At 44.3% G+C, this 19,744-nt stretch overlaps 1 protein-coding gene across 2 annotated transcripts in view; it reads right to left on the bottom strand.

Moving 5' to 3' along the window:
- AHR (aryl hydrocarbon receptor) overlaps positions 1–19,744 on the bottom strand; it is a 225,378-nt gene that overhangs the window by 174,007 nt on the left and 31,627 nt on the right. For both annotated transcript variants that reach the window (XM_030201479.1, XM_030201488.1), the window contains exon 2: positions 8,331–8,518. In XM_030201479.1, the coding sequence (XP_030057339.1) occupies positions 8,331–8,518 (188 nt within the window). The remainder of the gene's footprint in view (positions 1–8,330; positions 8,519–19,744) is intronic.

The raw sequence follows: 19,744 nt of genomic DNA, 5'->3' as shown, positions 1-19,744 counted from the left end.
TACCCATAAGGCACTATTATTATACACCGACACACAGTTCTCCAACTGGGTCAGGAGCTGCCTGAAATTCCAATAAGTTAGAGGAATTTCAAAACAGAAACACTTCAAACTATGAAATAAGACAATGGTTCCAAACCTAGTCCTGGAGGCACCCTAGCCGGTCAGGTTTTCAGGATATCCACAATGAATATTCATAAATGATTTCCATGCAGTAGAGGCAGTGCATGCAAATATCTCTGATGAATAGTCATTGTGGTTATCCTGAAAACCTGACTGGCTGGGGTGCCTCCAAGACCAGGTTTGGAAACCACTGAAATAAGAAACAGAATAACAATCCAGAATGGAAGTAAGTTTAGTAATATTCAACTAGGGAGGGTTTCTGGACTGGTCTGGTAGGACTAAAGGAAAGAAGATTATCAGGTAAGATAGTTTCTCTCTCCCTCCACATCCATACCAGACCAGTCCAGAACACATGGGATGTAGCAAAGAAGTACTTAAATCAGGTGAACATGAAAATCCATAATAAACATACTTCTATGAAAATAACATACACTTGTGCCCACAGGGCAGGAGCATTAGGCTCAGAGAAGAAATGAGGAAATGGAGGAACGGCTACATCTTACTACATCAACCCATCAGAGTCTCCAGTCAGAATTTAGTCTGCCAAGTCAAAAAAAAGTCCAGGATATCCAAGACTAGGCTATCAACTCTCAGTGTATATTTGGATTACTACTATTTTTTTTAAATTAATCCTAGTAATGTATGGTGCCAACTTCGTTATAAAAGGTGTTGAAAGTCAACTCTACAGCTGTCCCCACTAGCCACCTCAAGCAGACGAGAGTGATGTTATATTCTTTTCTCTGTTAGGCCTGTTCCTAAGGGCTAGGCCTAAGGCCTGTACTTTGTTCAGTTTGGTTCTCACATGTAACATACAGTACTGCTTTCTCAGGAGCTGCGGACACTTCAGGGATACGCATTTTGCTGACTTTACTGGAGCTGAGACTAGGCTTTTCATATAAACTGTATATAATAATGTAACCTTGGTGAACAACAGACTGAGGACACAGTGAGCCTAGAATGTTTCAGATTTGGGGTGAGGGGACACAATTTTTTGCTCTGTGACTAACTGCACGCTATACTGATAACTGACTAGCCAATAGCTACCGACTTTGCAGGTGAACTCCCACCAGGAGAGACTGATAGAATACATGACCAATCCACATATAGTATAAGGCTACTTAATGGTTCTAGTTTATGGGAAATCACATGATTTGGGAGAAATAGAACTTATGACAGTATATATGTGATCACTGAGAGGTGTGAGCTGAGCAGATTTTGTTAGCCAGTTTTTGCGTCTTGCTTTTCTGTGACAACCTGCTCCAGAGAGAGCAATTTATTTTGTATCTGACTTAGTGATATACCAATAAAAGATTTATTGCTGGTTACGCCAAAACACCTAAGTCTGCTTCTCTCTCTTATTTTTCCCAGCCCCTGAGGCTGAAGTATTTTCCTCCTCCCACGGGACAAAGGAGGATGGGAATAATAATATACAGTGAGAAGGAGAAAAGAACTCTAACATATATGTCATGTTACTCATGGACATATTAATTCATTAGAAAACTACTGTGAAAGGCCCGTTTCAGAGAGGAATGAAATGGGCGCTAGCACCGCTTCCCCCCCCCCCCCCCCATGTCTGCGCTGCCACTGTCCCCCTCGCCCTCACCAAGTCGCCACTGCTGCTCCCCCTCTCCGTGTGGCCAGCAACTCTCTACATCCACAGAGGCGGCACGGCGGTACAAAATCAGCATCAGGTGTTTGAACGAAGCAGGCGAGGCACCGCAGGAAGACATCAGGACTGGCAGTTGGCTGTGCAGCCGATCCTCGCGCCTGGACGTCAGTGCCCCTGGAGAAGGACCCTGTAGGAGTGACGTGAGGCGAGAGGAGCGACTGCAGAGCTGTTTACACGAAGCTGATGTTTTTGTTCGTCGGGTACTGCAGCTTCGGGCAGAGATCGGAGCGGCACAGCAGGTCTGTTGGGTGGGTGTGTGGGCGGGACGCGGCGGCGACCTGGGAGAGGGGGTGTAGGGGGGACTGTCGTCTCTGTAGGCGCTCCTAGGGGGTTTGTTGATGTGGCAGGGGCTTGTGTGATGCTGCGAGGGGGGTATTTGGGGTAGGGGGTTGTGTGATGGGGCAAATGGGGGGTAGGGGCTTGGGTTCGGGGTGTTTCGTTTGGGAGGGGAGCAGTGAGGGTTGCTTTGTAGGCTGGAGGAGGAGTAGGGAAACAAGCAGAGCGGAGCGTGTTTCCCTACTCCTGCCCCTCTAGAATGGATGTGGTTATGATTCGTGAAACCAGATATCTACACCACCATGCAAAACGGAAGTGAGGCTTCATCAGAACGTTGGTGGTGCCTTTTATATATATAGATTAGCGCTGCACAGGAATATCGTCTAAAGCGGGTATATAGTTTTCATGAACCTTCCCTTTCTCTAAAAGGAGAAATATGGGAGCTGAAAGTATGGCATGCATTAGTTATGCACCTGCAGTGCAAGTAGTAATAAAAAGACTAGTAATTTATGAAAAACAGAAGCACCAACCAGTATTACTTCTAATAGAGCATACAGGTCACAGAACAAGTGGGAAACCTGTGTGATTTCACCTTAAACTTGTCTCTAGACATGCACTCCTAAGCCAGATGAAATGCACCAGCTAACTTGCTTAACTGCCATGATTTAGCTGTAGCATATCACACTCCTCATTCACAGACATACTGGAAGGGAAAAAGAGAGAAATGGCTCATTTATTTGACCATGTGCTTCCCAGTCTAGGCCATATACACCAGTAAACATGGCAAACTGGTTAAGACCTTTCTTCAGTGCGCGAGCTGTCTCTATATCTAGCCATACTGGAAGATGATGTAAGGAAGAGACAAATATACCGGCAGACACTCTGAACTGTCAGGACATAGCTGAAACATGAGAATTCTCTTATTTCCCTTAAATTTTAGAATTCTTTTCCACTGATAATAGCTATGACGGACAAACCAGCCTTAATATGACTTCCAAGTGGGAAGGCAGTCACCTTACAGGAGGAGCTATTCTGCCTCTCAGACGACAGGAACATGAGAAAGGATGGAAGGAGGGAGAGTGAACATTTAGAATGCCATAATTTAGTGATGATCCAATATTGGAGAAAGCCCTGATGCCAGAATAGTTACCTTTTAAGATAACATGTTCAAGATAACCCCCTACACAATTCACATACACCTGCAGGAGAAAAGACCTGCAGCTCTGGAAGTGAGAAGTACAGCAATAAGAAAAGAAAGTGAGTTGTAGACAATTTTCACACCTAAAAATATAAGCCTCATGAGACTCAAATCTGTCTGCCACCAAGGTCTCTGAATAATGCGCTTCCTTCTAATGATGATTTTGCATGAAGACAACTCCCTAGATGACTAAACACCTTATTCTTCTCTTTAACAGAAGCATCCTTGACTTTGACTAATTAAGACTAGAATCAGTTATCACAGCCTGAGGAGATTCCACCTCCAGCTCACAGATGTACCAAGAAGTGCTTGGGGGTTGAGGAGAGGGGATGAGGAATATAGGATCTACCTAAAGAACATCATCTCTCATGGCCCATTTGAGAGCCATGCAGAGATTAAGCCTTACAAAATAAGGGTCACCAGCTTCTCTCTCCCACACAACCTCCTCACTCAGGCACTATCCCTTTCTGAACAGGTTATCTCCCTATATCTGTCTCAGGCTGCAGAAAGTTTTCATGCATCACAAGACTAGTCTGATCTTAAGGGTACTCTGGGTGCCACGTCTTACTCCACGTACACAGGGATCCAGGGAACCTCTCCTGCTTGTTTTTGTTGAGTGCTAAACCTCCACCCCTGCTTGCCTGAAGATAAAAGGGGGTAGGGGTGGGGGGGGGGGGGAATGAGGAGCTCTGACTCCTTTAAGTTACCGTCCTCTGCCAAGGCCTGCATCCAGGTCTATCCTGAAAATTACTTCAGAAGTGTGAGCTGAACTAGCAGAAAAGATTTGTGCTTCAGCCTAGTTGCTCAAAGAAATGTTCCTGCCAGTCTGAACACTCTACCTCTAACCCAAGCTCCTCTGGGGCTAGTCAAAGAAAGAAAGCCAACCCTCCCTTTTTGTGGTACGTTGCATACTTCCACCTGTTACTACTGGAACAAATGCTGTAGAGTTCTTCTGTCTTGAGTTGCGGAAGCAACTTCCCATCCAATTATTTAAAACCCTTTCAGGGAAGGAAGAAAACAGCAGTGAATGAGGGAGAGGAAGGGAGAAGAACTCAGAGAATTATCCCTGCTCCAGGTTTAATTGCTTTGTTTTTTTTTTAATGGAGCATAAAATCTCAACAGAGGAACCCCTGTGCTCACATAACACCCAGTTCTACAATTGGGTGAAAGACTGCCTCAGTAACAAGCCTAGGAGCTGCAGAGTCAACCTATTGTCATCCACTGGCGACAGAGAAATACTAAGCATTTTAAGGGCTGCACAACACCTATAACCCATACACTATTGAGACAGATACGCTATTTGTAAATTAAATTAGTGTATCAAGTGTTACAGGATGGAGGGGCATAAACAAAAGGGGTGCCCAAGGTTTCCTGAGGACGTCCTCGCAGGATGTCCCGGCGAAGGGGCGGGGAAACCCATATTATCGAAAGATGGGCATCCATCTTTCGTTTCGATAATACAGTCGGGGACGTCCAAATCACGAAATTTAGGTCGTCCTTAGAGATGGTCGTCCCCGGTTTTCTGCCATAATGGAAACCGAGGACGCCCATCTCAGAAACGACCAAATCCAAGCCATTTGGTTGTGGGAGGAGCCAGAATTCATAGTGCACTGGTCCCCCTTCACATACCAGGACACCAACCGGGAACCCTAGGGGGCACTGCAATGGACTTCATAAATTGCTCCCAGGTGCAGAGCTCCTTTCTGGTGGGTTTTGAAGGGCTCATATTTACCACCACAAGTATAACAGGTAGGGGGGGCCTGGGTCCGCCTGCCTGAAGTGCACTGCACCAACTGCTCCAGGAACCTGCATACTGCTGTCAGGGAGCTGGGTATGACATTTGAGGCTGGCAAAAATATTTTAAAAGTTTTTTTTAGGGTGGGAGGGGGTTAGTGACCACTGGGGGAGTAAGGGGAGGTCATCCCTGATTCCCTCTGGTGGTCATCTGGCCAGTTCGTGTACCTTTTTGAGGCTTGGTCGTAAGAAAAAATGGACCAAGTAAAGTCGCCCAAGTGCTCGTCAGGGACGCCCTTCTTTTTTCCATTATCAGTCGAGGACGCCCATGTGTTAGGCACGCCCCAGTCCCGCCTTCACTATGGTTCCGACATGCCCCCGTGAACATTGGTCATCCCCGTGACGGAAAGCAGTTGAGGATGCACAAAATCGGCTTTCGATTATGCCGATTTGGGCAACCCTGGGAGAAGGACGCCCATCTCCTGATTTGTGTCGAAAGATGGGCGCCCTTCTCTTCGAAAATAAGCCTGATAGTGTACCACCAGCATTAAAGCCAGTATTGTAACTCCAATTACCGTGCAGCTTTTAAGGCTAATTAGTACAAAAGTATTCTAAAATCAAATCAAATCAAAATTAGAGCAATTTTTAGAGGACAATGATATTGTTGAATATAAAAATGATGCAGCTAAACACTAGAAAGTAGTATTAATTCAGCAAATCTGAGTTAGCATCATATTTGGAACCAGAAAGAAATCCTTCCTGCTGCGGAATTAGCAACAAATGGAAACCGATTTTTTTGCCATCATTTGATTTATCATGTAAAGAGATGTCATGCAATCAGAACACTGGATTTGATGAACTCATGGCAATATATTCTTGACAGGTGGCCATGCCTAATTCTAGTCTTTTCAATCAGTGCTGAGGACCCATCTTAGCCCCACTCATTCCACTCAATATATGCAGTTTATTCACACCCCATATGATAGAGACAGCAACCTTGATGATGCCATTTCCTGTCTATATGGGTTTCTACATAAGTACATAAGTAATGCCATACTGGGAAAAGACCAAGGGTCCATCGAGCCCAGCATCCTGTCCACGACAGCGGCCAATTCAGGCCAAGGGCACCTGGCAAGCTTCCCAAACGTACAAAATTCTATATATGTTCCTGGAATTGTGGATTTTTCCCAAGTCCATTTAGTAGCGGTTTATGGACTTGTCCTTTAGGAAACTGTCCAACCCCTTTTTATACTCTGCTAAGCCTTCACCACTTTCTCCGGCAACGAATTCCAGAGTTTAATTATACGCTGGGTGAAGAAAGATTTTCTCCGATTTGTTTTAAATTTACTACACTGTAGTTTCATCGCATGCCCCCTAGTCCTAGTATTTTTGGAAAGCGTGAACAGACGCTTCTGGAAGCTACCATCTTAGATATGTCAACAAATAAAGATGTGGTTACAGGACTCCCACTAAGCCATCTGCTGCCCCCTTCAATCTGTTCAAAATTCTGTTGCAAGACTTACATTCCGCCAGTGTCTCTATGCTCACATTAGCCCTCTCTTCAAGTCATTTCACTGGCTCCCCACCTGTTTCTGCATAAAAGTTTAAACTCCTCTTAATGACTTACAAGTGCATTCACTCTGCAGCTCCTCAGTATCTCTCTTCTTATCTCTCCCTACACTCCTCCCTGGCAACTCTGTTCATCAGATAAATCACTTATATATACCCTTCTCCTCCACTGCCAACTCCAGACTCCTATCCTTTTATCTTGCTGCACTGTATGCCTAGAATAGACTTCCTGAGTCGATATGTCAAGCTCCATCTCTGACTCTATTCAAATCTAGGCTAAAAGTCCACCTTTTGAGGCTGCTTTTAATTCCTAACTTCTACTCATTTGTTCAGTCCCTGTGTCTGTTTTAATCATTACAACCATACTTAATTCTCTGATTCTTTATTTGTCCTGAATCTGTCTTGATTAGATTGTATCTCTGTCGAGCAAGGATGGTCTCATACAAGTTTAATGTATAGCACAGCATACGTTTAGTAGCGCTATAGAAATGATTAGTAGTAGTAGTAGTGGTTATGGGTGTAATCAAAATCTGGTGATGTCATCAAAACGGTGGAGAATGAGCAGGGCACAGGCAAAACCTCAATACAGACTGGCCAAAAAGTGGGTGTGGCCACTTGTCAAAAATAGGCAAATTTGATTACACTACTTTTGGTATCTTTAAACAACCAACTTTACTAGTATTCAGAGGTCAGTTTAAGAGCTAACAGTCTGTATCAAAAGAACCAGAATTTTACCGACTCAAAAGATATCATATAAAGCCTTCCTAGGATATGGAACTATTTTTACTGTGGAGATAGAAACCAAATAATTCCAGTTATATATTTGTGTAATTGTTCAAATCTGACATCAATAGTATTTAAGCATTTATGGCAGTTTTCTTCATACACACAAGCTGAGGACTAAGTTGTGGATGACCATCATACTGAAGAGAAATTATTTGGCTTGACAAGAGGCAGAATTTTTTTTTTTTTTTACACTAAAAGTAATCTATAGCAAACTAACACTACTGGAGTGAAAAGTTCAACAGAACAGTTATCAAATCATTTCTTGGAAGGAAGACATACAGTTATCAAATCATTTCTTGGAAGGAAGACATACAAAATATTTGGCAATCTGAGCTTTTAAAAATGGGGTTTTTTTTGGAAGAATCACTAAGGAAAGAAAATATTTCAATTCCAAACTTTCCAAAGCTAAACAAATCCATTTGTGAATGTAATATAAAATGCCAAAGCCAATATGAGCAGGATATTGGTTTTTAAACCACCATGTGTGAGGGAATCTGTATTCAATATGATAAAAACCTGGTTAGATGCCACAGTTTAAGACTAAAACAAAGCAACAGCACTCTTTAATCAGCAGGAGTGGAAAATTCCATGAGCCTAAAATTTTCTGCCACCTAAATTCTGTGATAGGACAAACTCTCTTACAATTAACTAGAGTCATTGTGGCAAACCCACAACCCACAATCACATGAGACTATAGTGAAGGTAGGCAAAAAGACTGGAGGAAAGGACTGGTGAGAAACAGACTAAAGGGAGGAAGAGAAAGAACTGAATGTGAGGAGGAAGGGAAGAAACCATTTAGCAAAGAGAAAAAGAGTACAAAGTAGGGGAAAGTGGACAAAAACAAAAGTTATATAATTAGACAGTTTTAAAAATTTTATCTTACACTCAAGTTTTTTAAATATATCACAACTGTTTATCAATAGCCACAAAATGAAAAAAAAAAAAAAAGCCACCACCCATTAACCCCCTGTCTCTTACCCTCAAAAAAGCCTTTGGCCCTTAGATAACTGACACTAAGCCTCAGCACTGACAGCTTATCCAGTCTGGAAATAACATCCTGGGGGAAAGGTAGCAAGCCAGCCAACCGATCCAGCTCTGTATTCAGTCTGTCTCTGTGTCTCTTTGATGGATTGGATTTGGTTCCCTCAACCGGGAAAGGCTTTACTCTGTAAATAAATAAATATTTGAGTATTAATAAAATAGTGCATTATAAAAATTGAGATGATAAAAAGTATAAAAGTATCAACAAGCATTAATTGAAGGCAACTGATTTGTACTGTCCAGCAGGCACAAGACTATTATTACTTTTGCACTATGTAGTCAATGTAGTTAGAGACACTGCACAGCTTACCACCAAAATGCAGTAATCAACGAGCATGCAAATTACTGCCAAGTTCAAAAGTGTGTACTATCAGACAAAAATAGTAATACAACAGCAATAATCTGACGCTCATTGTAAAATGCCCCCCTTCAGTGCAAGAGTGGTGACCTACTCATGACTGACAATGACATTTTTTTAATCTGCTGCTACACAGCAGGTCACCACACCCTGCCCCCTCCAAAATCCCTCAATCCTCCACTATCCACTCAATCAAGTTAACTCTCACACAAGGAAGACAGATTGAGAATAGGAGACTGTAGGAGCCTATCAAGCCCATTATACGGGTTCAAACCAGTAAGTGTAGCTTGCTGACAGTGGGCGGAGTCACAAGTACACTCAAAACAATAGCAAATGCTATCGAAAGCAATAGCAAAAGATTATTAGAAATAATGGACTGCCTATGTGTGGTCCATCTGTAAAAAGTCAAAAGCTGTTCCAAATGGATAAGCAGTGCCTTAAAAGGTGGAGGACAAGATTATTATTTTTTTGTTACTTGACAGCTTTTTAATTTATTTGAAAGTGTCCCAAATGTAGATATAAATAACATGAAATCAAAACTGAATATTACTAAAACAGCTTCAAAGATTATTGTAGCTGGTGGAAACAGCAGTAATAAAGGCTGAATATTGTGCTCATTTTTCTACACTGTTCTAAACAATACAGTAATACATGGCCAAATTTCAGTGAGGATATCCTGTTTACTGGTGGATTCATCTTAACTGTTGTTATAAACTGCCTTGGGAAGACTGGTGTTAAGATTGGATGTAAAATTAAACTCTCCTTTTATTGGGGCACATGGAATCACATCTTCACCTCATCTCTTTTGTACAAATGGATTATTCTATTTTGAGCATGATTCAGGGGCAAGTGGTTTTTATAAGTCAAAAAGGAAAAATTAATTCTTACCTGATAATTGTCTTTCCATTTGTCAGATCAATCCAGAGACTTGTGGGTTGTGTCCCTCTACCAGCAGGTGGAGATAGATAGAACCTCTAGGGTTTGCTATATGTGGACCTGTGCAACCAAGTAAACCTCAGTATGAACGATACCAAAGCAGTGGAGTGGAAACAATAGAAAGCTCTCCTGACATTGTCAGACCAAATGCCCAACATACTTTCACCACTTCCAAATGTATTTGTTTTTATTATTTAATCAAACGAAGGAACACCAGATTCTTTTGAATGAACCACCAGTGCATGATTTTGTGCAGACGGGTCAAACATGGCACCCGAACCTCGTAATCCTCCGAGAGTGGAGACCAACGGCTCAGAAGGTGCAACTCTAGGGGGCGTATGTGAGCTCTGGCCCACTTTATGACGTCCAAGGTGGAGGCCATGGAACCCAGAACTTGTACATAGTCCCAAGCCCGTGGGTTCGGAGTTTGGAACAGAGCTCGCAACTGACCCTGCAACCGCTGTGCTCAAGCTGAAGGAAGAGAAACTATCCCTGTTCGGGTATCGAAACACACTCCCAAGTATTCCAGCATCTGGGAGGGCTAAGGCAGCACTTTGGGAAGTTAATCACCCAACCAAGCGATTGAAGCAACCCGATCACTCTGTCGGTTGCCCATCGACTCTCCTCGAAAGAAGACGCCTGCACAAGCCAGTCGTCTAGATAAGGATGAACTTGAATTCCTTCCTTTCTGAGATAGGCTGCCACTAAAGGACCTTGGAAAAAGTCTGAGGTGCTGTGGCTAAGCCAAAGGGCATCGCTTTGAATTGAAAATGACGGCCGAGCACTGCAAAGCGAAGAAAACGCCTGTGGGGAGGCCAAATTGGAATGTGTAAATAGGCCTCTTTGAGCTCGAGAGATGTCAAAAACTCCCCTGGCTGTACCGCTGCGATCACCGAGCGGAGGGTAACCATGTGGAAATGCTGAACCCGTAAGGACCTGTTAACGCACATGAGATCTAGGATGGGTCGTCAAGAACCGCCCTTTTTTGGCACCACAAAATAAATGGAGTATCGACCACACCCTCTTTCTGCTGGGGGTACAGGCTGGACGGCTTCCAGTCGTTGTAAGTTGAGGAGGGTTTGACAAACTGCCCGCACCTTGGCGGGAGATTTGCAAGGAGATTCCATAAACTAGTCTACTATTGGACGAGCCAATTCTAACTTGTAGCCGTCTCTGATAACCTCCAAGACCCATCTGTCGGATGTTACCCTGGTCTACTCCACCAGGAATAGGGACAGTCTGCCCCCAATAACCGGCTGGAGATGGACCAGGGCGCCATCATTGGGCGGGCCTGGCTGCGGGCTGGTTTCTGTTACCGGACAGGAAGGCCCGCCTGTCACCTCGAAAGGGCTGAGGTCTCGGAGAAGACCTTACTCTCTGAAAAGAGGACCAGCGACCTGAACGGTAACGACGTGTATCCCTAAACTTAAGTCTAGGTCCCGCCGGTTGCACAAATTTGGACCTGTCCTCCAGGAGGAGCTGGCCCTTAGAATCACCGAGGTCCTTCACAATGTGTTCTAGGTCTGTCCCAAACAAAAGCTTTCCCCTAAAAGGAAGCCTTGCCAGCTGTGACTTAGAGGCCACGTCTGCAATGTCACAACCACAGCCAGCGACGCACGGTGACCGCTAGGGAAACCTCCTTCGCCAAAGCCCTGAAAAGAACATAAAGAAGATCTGCAAGGAAAGCCAAACTGGACTCTATGGCCGGCAAAACAGACACAAGGTACTCCAAAGAGAAGGCTTTCTGTACCCACGATAAGCATGCCCGCGCTGCATAGGAACCACAAACTGAAGCGTGCAGGGAAAGGGCCGCTACTTCAAAGGACAGCTTCAAGCAAGTCTCCAACTTACGATTCTCCGCTGCTCTCTGGCCCCCACACCGGGAGCAGCGCTTAGCCGTCTCAGAAAGCACTGACATGCTCCACAAACGCCTGTCCCTCAAACAGACTCATCAGCCCGTCTAGCTCCTCCGTATGATTAAATAAAAATAAAAACAAAGTCTCTTAAAGAGATGCTTACTTTTTTTTTTCCCTCAGGAGACAAAGGCAACACACAATCAGGCCCACAGCCCTGGGCGATGGAGGAAAGGAAGAGGGGGATCGGGAAGGAACTGGCACCACCAGGTGTACACCAGAAGCTACAAACAGCCACTCAACCCCTGACTGTGCTAAACTAGGCCCAAAGGACACCAGTAGCCAGATCAAATCAGAGCTGCACAGAGAGGTCCCTCCACCTGCTAGTCAGAGAGAATACTGAGGTTTACTTGGCTGCACAGGTCCACATATAGCAAACCTCTGAGGTTCTCTTCATCTCCACCTGCTGGTAGAGGGACACAAGTCTCTGGATTGATCTGTGGGGCGCTATGGAATAATAAAAATACATAATTTTCTTTCATGCAGATCTCTCATTTGATTAACAAATGGGCTACATGCCCCTAATAAAGTCCATTGGTTTTCTTACATTTTGTCCTTGTGATGATTTATACTGTGCCAAAACTGGAAATACAGTGAGAGAATAACAGAATTCAGTATTATCTAAAACTTTTTAATTAACATTGTAATTGTGTTCGCGTTTGGGTAATAACTGAGAAAATGCTGTTGAAAAATGACTTAAAGAAGAAATAAATATATAATCACAGAACTGGAATGTTGGCACATTTAGATTAACTGTGGACTTCTGCATGAAGGTGTAGCTCTGCCCTCATTTAATAGGTTTCTTTTAATAATAAACAATATTAAGTCCATACTCATAATATACCACTGCATTCCACAAAACAAAAGGAGAAATTAGGTCTTACCTGATAATTCTCTTTCCATTAGTTCTTCACACTATTCCAGGACAAGTGGGCAAGTGGGTAGTTATGTCCATTGACCAGCAGGTGGAGATAGAGAATACAGAACTGAGCACCACTACATAGCTCCCTGCTAGTAGCTCAACTCCTCAGTATCCGTCCTCAAGCAAGGAAGAAAACACACCCAATCAGGAACATGGTCAGCAATCAACCTATCCAACCCCAAGCACCATTCAAAGATAAGGCCCCTTGAAAACAGGATACAAAGACAGTACACAGAGCCACCAACAAAGGCGTCACACCACGGGAAGGCTCCTGGAACAGTGTGAAGAACTAATGGAAAGAAAATTATCAGTTAAGACCTAATTTCTCCTTCCATTACGTTCATTCCCACTATTACAGGACAAGTGGGATGTTCAAAAGCTATCCCTACGAGGGTGGGAAGCCGAATCTGCCATACGCAGAACCGACGCCCCAAATGTAGCTGCTGCCTGAGCGGCACCAGCCATTCTCCCATACTTACTGAAAGTATGCAGCGAAGCATACGCCGCTGACCTACAGTTAGCCATCAGAGAAGACAACGAAGACTCCGCCCAAGATGTAGCCACACGTCCAGGAGTCTTCAACCTGAGAAGCGCCTTCCAGGATACAGGCTGAGACCACAGCCACCTTCACTCACTGGGCAAAGAAAGCCTTGGGCAGCATGAGACCCCCCTGCTATTTACCAAACAGCCCAATGGGGCCAAACGAATGGCGGAAAACACTGGGAACTGTGAAATGCAAGAACGCCCTGCTAAGACCAGAAGCTTCCAAAAAACAGACCAATGACTACGGAAAAAGAAAGACCAACAAACACTAAGGCAAGAAGCATGGTACTGCCCCAAGTGAGACCCCTGCCTCTGAAAAACAGATAAAAGGGACCTTCCAAGAGAGAAAGAGACTGAAGTTGCGAGAAGCAACAAGTTGACAGAAACACCTCAAAGAACACCGTGGACAAAGAGAGAACTAGACGAGTGCATTAGCCAACTAAACCATGGTGCCAGAGAACGAGGGCCACCTATCAACAGGCTCAAACGGGGAGTGCTGAAGCACCTGAAGGACCAAAAAAAGACTCAGTCCAGAAGGAGGAGCTAACGATGACTCCTGCAAGCAGCCCTGAAAGCAAGCCAGGACCCCCACTGGACCTACAGCACTAGCCCCATGAACTTCCCTCCTGCCAAAAAGCCAGAAAGTGGCCCAAAAAGGACGCAAAGGCAACCCAAAACCTCACAGCACGCCAGACTTAGAAACACATTCTGGCAGACGCTGATGAGGAAGAGCTATTCCCGTCACGAAGCAGGAAAGCCACCACTGAAAGTGAATAATCTTTCTTCCTCAACCGAGCCCTCTTCAGGGCCAGGCCGCAGAAGCAAAGGAAAGGGGGGAGGGAACCTCCATGGCCACTAGGCCCCGACAGAAAGACCTCGACACTGAGGGAATCACAATGGCTCCCCAACCAGGAGCCTCACGAGATCTGCATACCATAGAAGCCATGGCTAGGCTGGAGACCAGGATCACCCTGCCCCAAAGGTCTGCCACTCTCCCCCACAGCCGGCCTAAAATCTGCATGGGGGAAGGCATACGGAGGTCTCTCGCTCAGACACAACTGTCACAGGGTGAATAGATCCTTAGAGTCCTACGCCTGGCGGTGGCTGAAACACCAAGGAACCTAGACATAGGACTAGGCCACCAGCTGAAAACGGCTTGACCAACCACTCCCTCTGCTGGAAACCAGAGCGTATCGACTGAGCAAGTCTGTCTCCATATTGAGGGACCCCGCAAACCAGCCAAAGGCACAACCAAAGTCTCACTGCCCCGTCCATTAACAAGCTGGACTCCCCCGCCAGCAGGTTGCTAGAAGTCTCCCCCTCTGCGAGGCAAAAAAAGGCAACCACCGCAGGCAAGACCAAAGGGCCCAACTGTAGGCGTTCCCAACAGTGGAGCAAAGGCCTCCAGAGCTCAGCTCACTGCATGCAGCTCCAGAGGATTGAGGGCCAATGCCCTCCTTGGAGACCAAGAGCCCTGCACCAAGGAACCCCAGCAAAGGGCACTCCCCAGCCCGAGAAGCTGGTATCCATAGACACCACCTCCCAAAGCAGGCTCGAGGAGGACCTTCCCAGGGTCAACGACTGGGGAAGCAGCAACCCCCTCATGTACTGAGAGAAACCGTGCCACATCTGGATGAGCAGCTAAGGACACGCCTTCAACTTTGCCACTCAGGGAGGCCAATGCTGCCACTTGCACCCGCAGGGAATTATAGGCCAAGCCTTTGTGTACATCATCCTGCAAAAGGTCCAGAATCAGCGAGACAGGAGCCCGCAACGGAGAAAGCGCTCTTGAAACACACCAGACTTCAAACTGGCGCCAAATCCTGGCATAAGCCATGGAAGTGGAGCGCTTACGGGCCTGCAGGAGAGTGGAAATTACCTTATTTAAGTAGCCTTTATCTCTCAATTGCGCCCTCTCAATCGCCATGCCATAAGACCAAAGCGGCAGGCGTCCTCCATGGCCACCGGACCCTGTGACAACAGGTGCGGAACCAGAGGTAACGGAAAGGGAGCCTCCAACAGCATCTGTCGGAGGTCCGCATTCTGAAATAAGCGCTGGCAGCTCCTCGCGGTGGAAAATCCTCACCGCAGACGGATCATCAAGCTCCTGTGGCAATTCTGCACCCGACTCTGGCTCCTCAGTGCAAGAAGTTCTTCTGCCAGACCCCTCAGAATCCTCATAGCCTTCTGCGTTTATCAGAAGGATAAGAAACAGGCAAAGCCAACTCCAAAAGGCCAGGATCCACCGGGGGGGCAGGCAGAGGGTCCGAAAATCCCTGTGGAAGAGCTCTTTTAAGCATGTACGTCCTATGCAGCATTAAAACAAAATCAGGGGAGAAAACCCTCCCTGACCGCCCGGATCCTGCCCAGGGCTATCAGCTCTATTATTAGCCTCACTCAGAGGACCCCCCCCCCCCCCCCCCCCGGATTCAGGGCTCTCCGTCGCAACGGAGGCCACACCATGTGAAAAATCCAAAATGGCGTCCGCTGCCAGCTCAGAGCGCAAAAGATCGCCGCTCACCATGCTCGGGCCGGCTCTACCGTCTGTACAGCACGAATTACAGAGCCCCGCTGCTGATTTGCGCTTGCCACATTTAGAACAGCGCTTTACAGTCTCCGCAGCCATCGCCGAAAACGGCAGTAAAATTCAAAAATGGTGGTTCGCGCCAAAAACGTCCCGAACGCGGGCCCACCCCGGAGGAGTCAGAAAACACTCTTACCACACTAGACTGAGTATCACAGCTCCGGTCCAATCAATAAATTTCAGCTTCCCAAAACAGTGTACTTTTACTAATGTTTACACAAAGTCTTAAATGTCCTTGGAATTTATTCCACATTGTGGGCCTTGCAGTAGCAAAATGCATGTGTACAAGTCTCAGCATAATGACACTGTTGTCATTGATAGAAGACAGTTGTTTTGCAGTCTCTGATTGTAAAGGTCATTAAGGTGGCATTGCAAAACAAAAACATAGTGTTGTAGAGCACAATTTTCTCTTTCAGATGATACTGTTCACAAGCTGATTCAGGCAGACTCTTTTTTAATAATTGGCTATGAACTTTGGTACATTTTACCATTTACGCTGACAGTGCCAACTTTGAAGAGATCCTGCAGGGCGGTTATAGATGCTGGTTAGTTGCAAATCTGACAGTATTATGTCCAGCACAAGCATAATGCTTGTTCAAAATTTCAAGTCCGTATCTTTGTTTGCATGGAAGTTGTTGCGGTCTGAATATTGGTCCAAATATGTTCCGATGAGTCGCGACCAATTTTGATGCACACTTTGAGTCAACTTGTTTGATTGTATTTTGCATCCATAATGTTAAAATGTATTTCATTGGAATTAGCATCAAAAAACTGTACAGGATTTGAATTTTTTAGCCATTCTTATAAATGTGTTTGGATTTTATTATACCCCATTTTGGTAAATGTCGCGCGCTCATGGACTGACCTTTCAGAAAAGGGGGTCTAGATCTGCAACTATTGCAGTTAAGAGACCTCAAATTTTGGGAAACTTCGTTTAACACCTGACTCGCGCAACAGAGAAAATTTGAACAAAATTGGAGAACATGATGGTGGGAACTTTTTTTAATTTTAGACCACTTGGCATGGAATGACCCATGACCCATCTATACATTTTCAAGTTTTGCACTGAATTTCTGAAAGTTTGCTTATTTGTTCATATTAGAGACATTTAGATGTTTGGTAGTGCCATTTGGATAGTCTCTTTAATCATGTTATGTGGATACAGTTACCTCTCTCCCACCACACTACCAACCACTACAATCCAGCAACTCTCTGTCCCCTATCCCTTAAGGTGCAGCAGCTCTGTGTCCCTCTCCCTTCCCTTATAATCCAGCAGCTCAATGTCCTCTCTTCTCCCACCCCTATTAGTCCAGCAGCTCCATGTCCTCCCTTCTCCCACCCCTATTAGTCCAGCAGCTCCATGTTTTCTCTTCCCTCCTCCACTAAACCTAAGGTCCAACAACTCCCTGTTCTCTTTCCCTTATGGTGCAGTATCTCTCTCTTTTTTTAATATTTATTATCCTTCCAAAATATTTAACAAGAATAAACTTGTCAAAGCAATACAGCATAAATCACAATAAAGAAAAATAGTTTTCACTCAACTTAATTTTAAATCGAGATTGAAACCTATCATCTCGATCATTAAGAAATTATTAGAAAAAAAGAAAAAAAAAAAAAAAAAAAAAAAACTTATTCATATCAAGTTCAATTTTCTGCTTCCTTAGACCCCAATACAAAGGGGGGCATAATGAATAGAGATTATATAAGATAAACAATTACTAATTAACAATGCGGCGATTCCTCGAATATCTATTCAATGTTATTTTACAGTTATTTCATATCCAGAAAAGATTTTAGCTGTTCTGGTGAATAAAATATATAATTTTGTTTCACCTACGTTTTACTATACACTTAAATGGATAAGCTAGAAAAAAGACCCCCCCCCCCCCCCCCCCCCCCCCCCCCCCATCTCCACAGTTCTTTTCCTCATAGCTAAAAATATTTTTCTTTTTTGCTGGGTTTGTTTTGTAACATCAGGAAATACCCACACTTTCTCACCTCCGAAGAGGGTTTTAGCATTCTTAAAATAAAGTCTCATAACTGAATTGAGATCCTGTTCGAATACAAATGAGACAATAAGTGTAGACCTTTCAGTTGTTCCTTCTAAAGATTGTTCCAATAATTCTGAACTATTACTCAAATCTAAGTTTCTTTTAGCGCTACTCCCACCCCTCCTGTTTTTTCAGGAGTTGTTTTATCCACCCCTCTCTAGACCTCCATGGAACCCCTTTCCACGGTGAGGTGAACAGGGGACCAAAGGACCGCCTTCGGACACGGAGGTGTAGAGGGGGTGACAGAAGGCGCAGTTCAAATCTAATTCCCATGACCTCAACTTTCTGTCTTCTAGGATCTATGTGAATCTTTGGCCATTTATTTTCCCCACATAATGTCTACATGAGTGAAAGATATGTGTGTAGTATTTATGTGAAACAGTTTAAAGAGACAAATAGATAATGAAAAGACTGAAACTGAGGCTGGAGAAGTTTAGTGATAAAGATAGTCTTTTATTCTCACCAAATGAAACTGCCAGCTGTTGCACACATCAGTCAAATTCTGGGTTCAACAGACCGTAGCTTCACCGTCTGACAAGCGTAGGGGAAGGACTCCGATTTTAACTCAGATTCACAGTCCTTATATAGTATTTGCAGTCCATACAACTCAATGGAGAAAGACTTTTTTTCTATTTTTTTCATCTATGAATCATACTTAACCGCAGGTCAGGTGCCCACCTGCTCCTCCTTTCTGATATTACTTAATAACGTCAATTTCCGGACTTGTAAACATCTCTCCTAATACAGAGAGATCAGGTTTTTTTGTATCTTGTGACTCTGGGAGCCATTTTAACTGCAACAGACTCCATGTTCTGAACCAAACTTTTTAGGATTTTAGCCATCAATTCCTTGATCTTGGCTTTTGCACTGCTTTTGAATGTCACACTAAATTCTAATAAGGCTTATCAAGCAGTCCTGCTTCTGCAGGTGCTCAGCAACAAGGCCATCAGATTTTTAGGCCTTGTCAGTGCTTTTCAGCAGTTTAAGCTATGTAACTCGGCCCACCACTATTCCAGTGGATGGGTCTCAAGCTGGGACACATATTAACATTCCCCTCTTCACCCTATCTCATAGGGTGACACCAGGGTTATCCTACTATGGTACCATCCATTCCAGAAGGTATCCTGTAAAACTATCGGATTAGAGAGTCTGATTAAAAGCTGGTATGGCCAAGATTTTGGAATTCAGGTCACAACATAGACACCGTTTCTGTTATTCTAACCCTTCTTGGGGCTTACCCATATCTGCGATTAAGTAACATACTATGATTACAAAGATAATATCTTTCAACCTATTAATATGCAGGTTAAATCTTGCTTTTACATATGTATGTATATATATTGCTAACAATCATAAATTCTTTGGTTATATACTGATTATATGCTAAGTATACGTTTGCATTGATTACATAGTCATATTGATTATTGATCACATCATTTTATAAAGCATTACATCATTATATTGCATCCCTGTGTGCTCTTAATCGATTATACAGTTGCAGACATCTCTACAGTGTCTCTAACATTTGCATAGCGATTGGTCCATCTCATAGGGAGATAGTCCAATGTGTTGTCTCCTGTGGTATTGGGAAGGAGATTTTCGTACAGGACATATTGTCCTGTGGCTGCTTTCTTGGTTATGGCAGTTTCAATTAAGCGTTCTACTAAGCCTCTAGCACACGGGATTATGCAGCATCCTACTAATACAAAAATTGCAACCACTATGATTATGGTGGTGGCTGCAGAGATGATAAATGTCTTCCATTTACCAAATGCTTTGTCCATCCAACCAGTCCAGGATGTATCAACACCCAAGTTCTCAGCCAATTCCTTTGACAGTGAGGTAAGGCCTTTCAATGCTCTGGTAATTGACCCATCTGGGGCAGTGTTGTTGGGGATAAAGGTGCAACACTGTGTACCTATTTTGCGGCATATGCCGCCGTCTGCCGCTAGCAATTGGTCAAGCACTAATCAATTTTCAAGCGTCATTCTGCTAGTGGCGTCTAACTGCGCTGCAATTCCTTGAACCGCATCTCTGGTATAAT

This window comes from Microcaecilia unicolor, chromosome 1 (genome assembly GCF_901765095.1).
Source record: "Microcaecilia unicolor chromosome 1, aMicUni1.1, whole genome shotgun sequence".
Classification (NCBI taxonomy): domain Eukaryota; kingdom Metazoa; phylum Chordata; class Amphibia; order Gymnophiona; family Siphonopidae; genus Microcaecilia; species Microcaecilia unicolor.
Note: the sequence above shows the minus strand (reverse complement) of the source record. Positions and strands in the feature narration are given on the sequence as shown.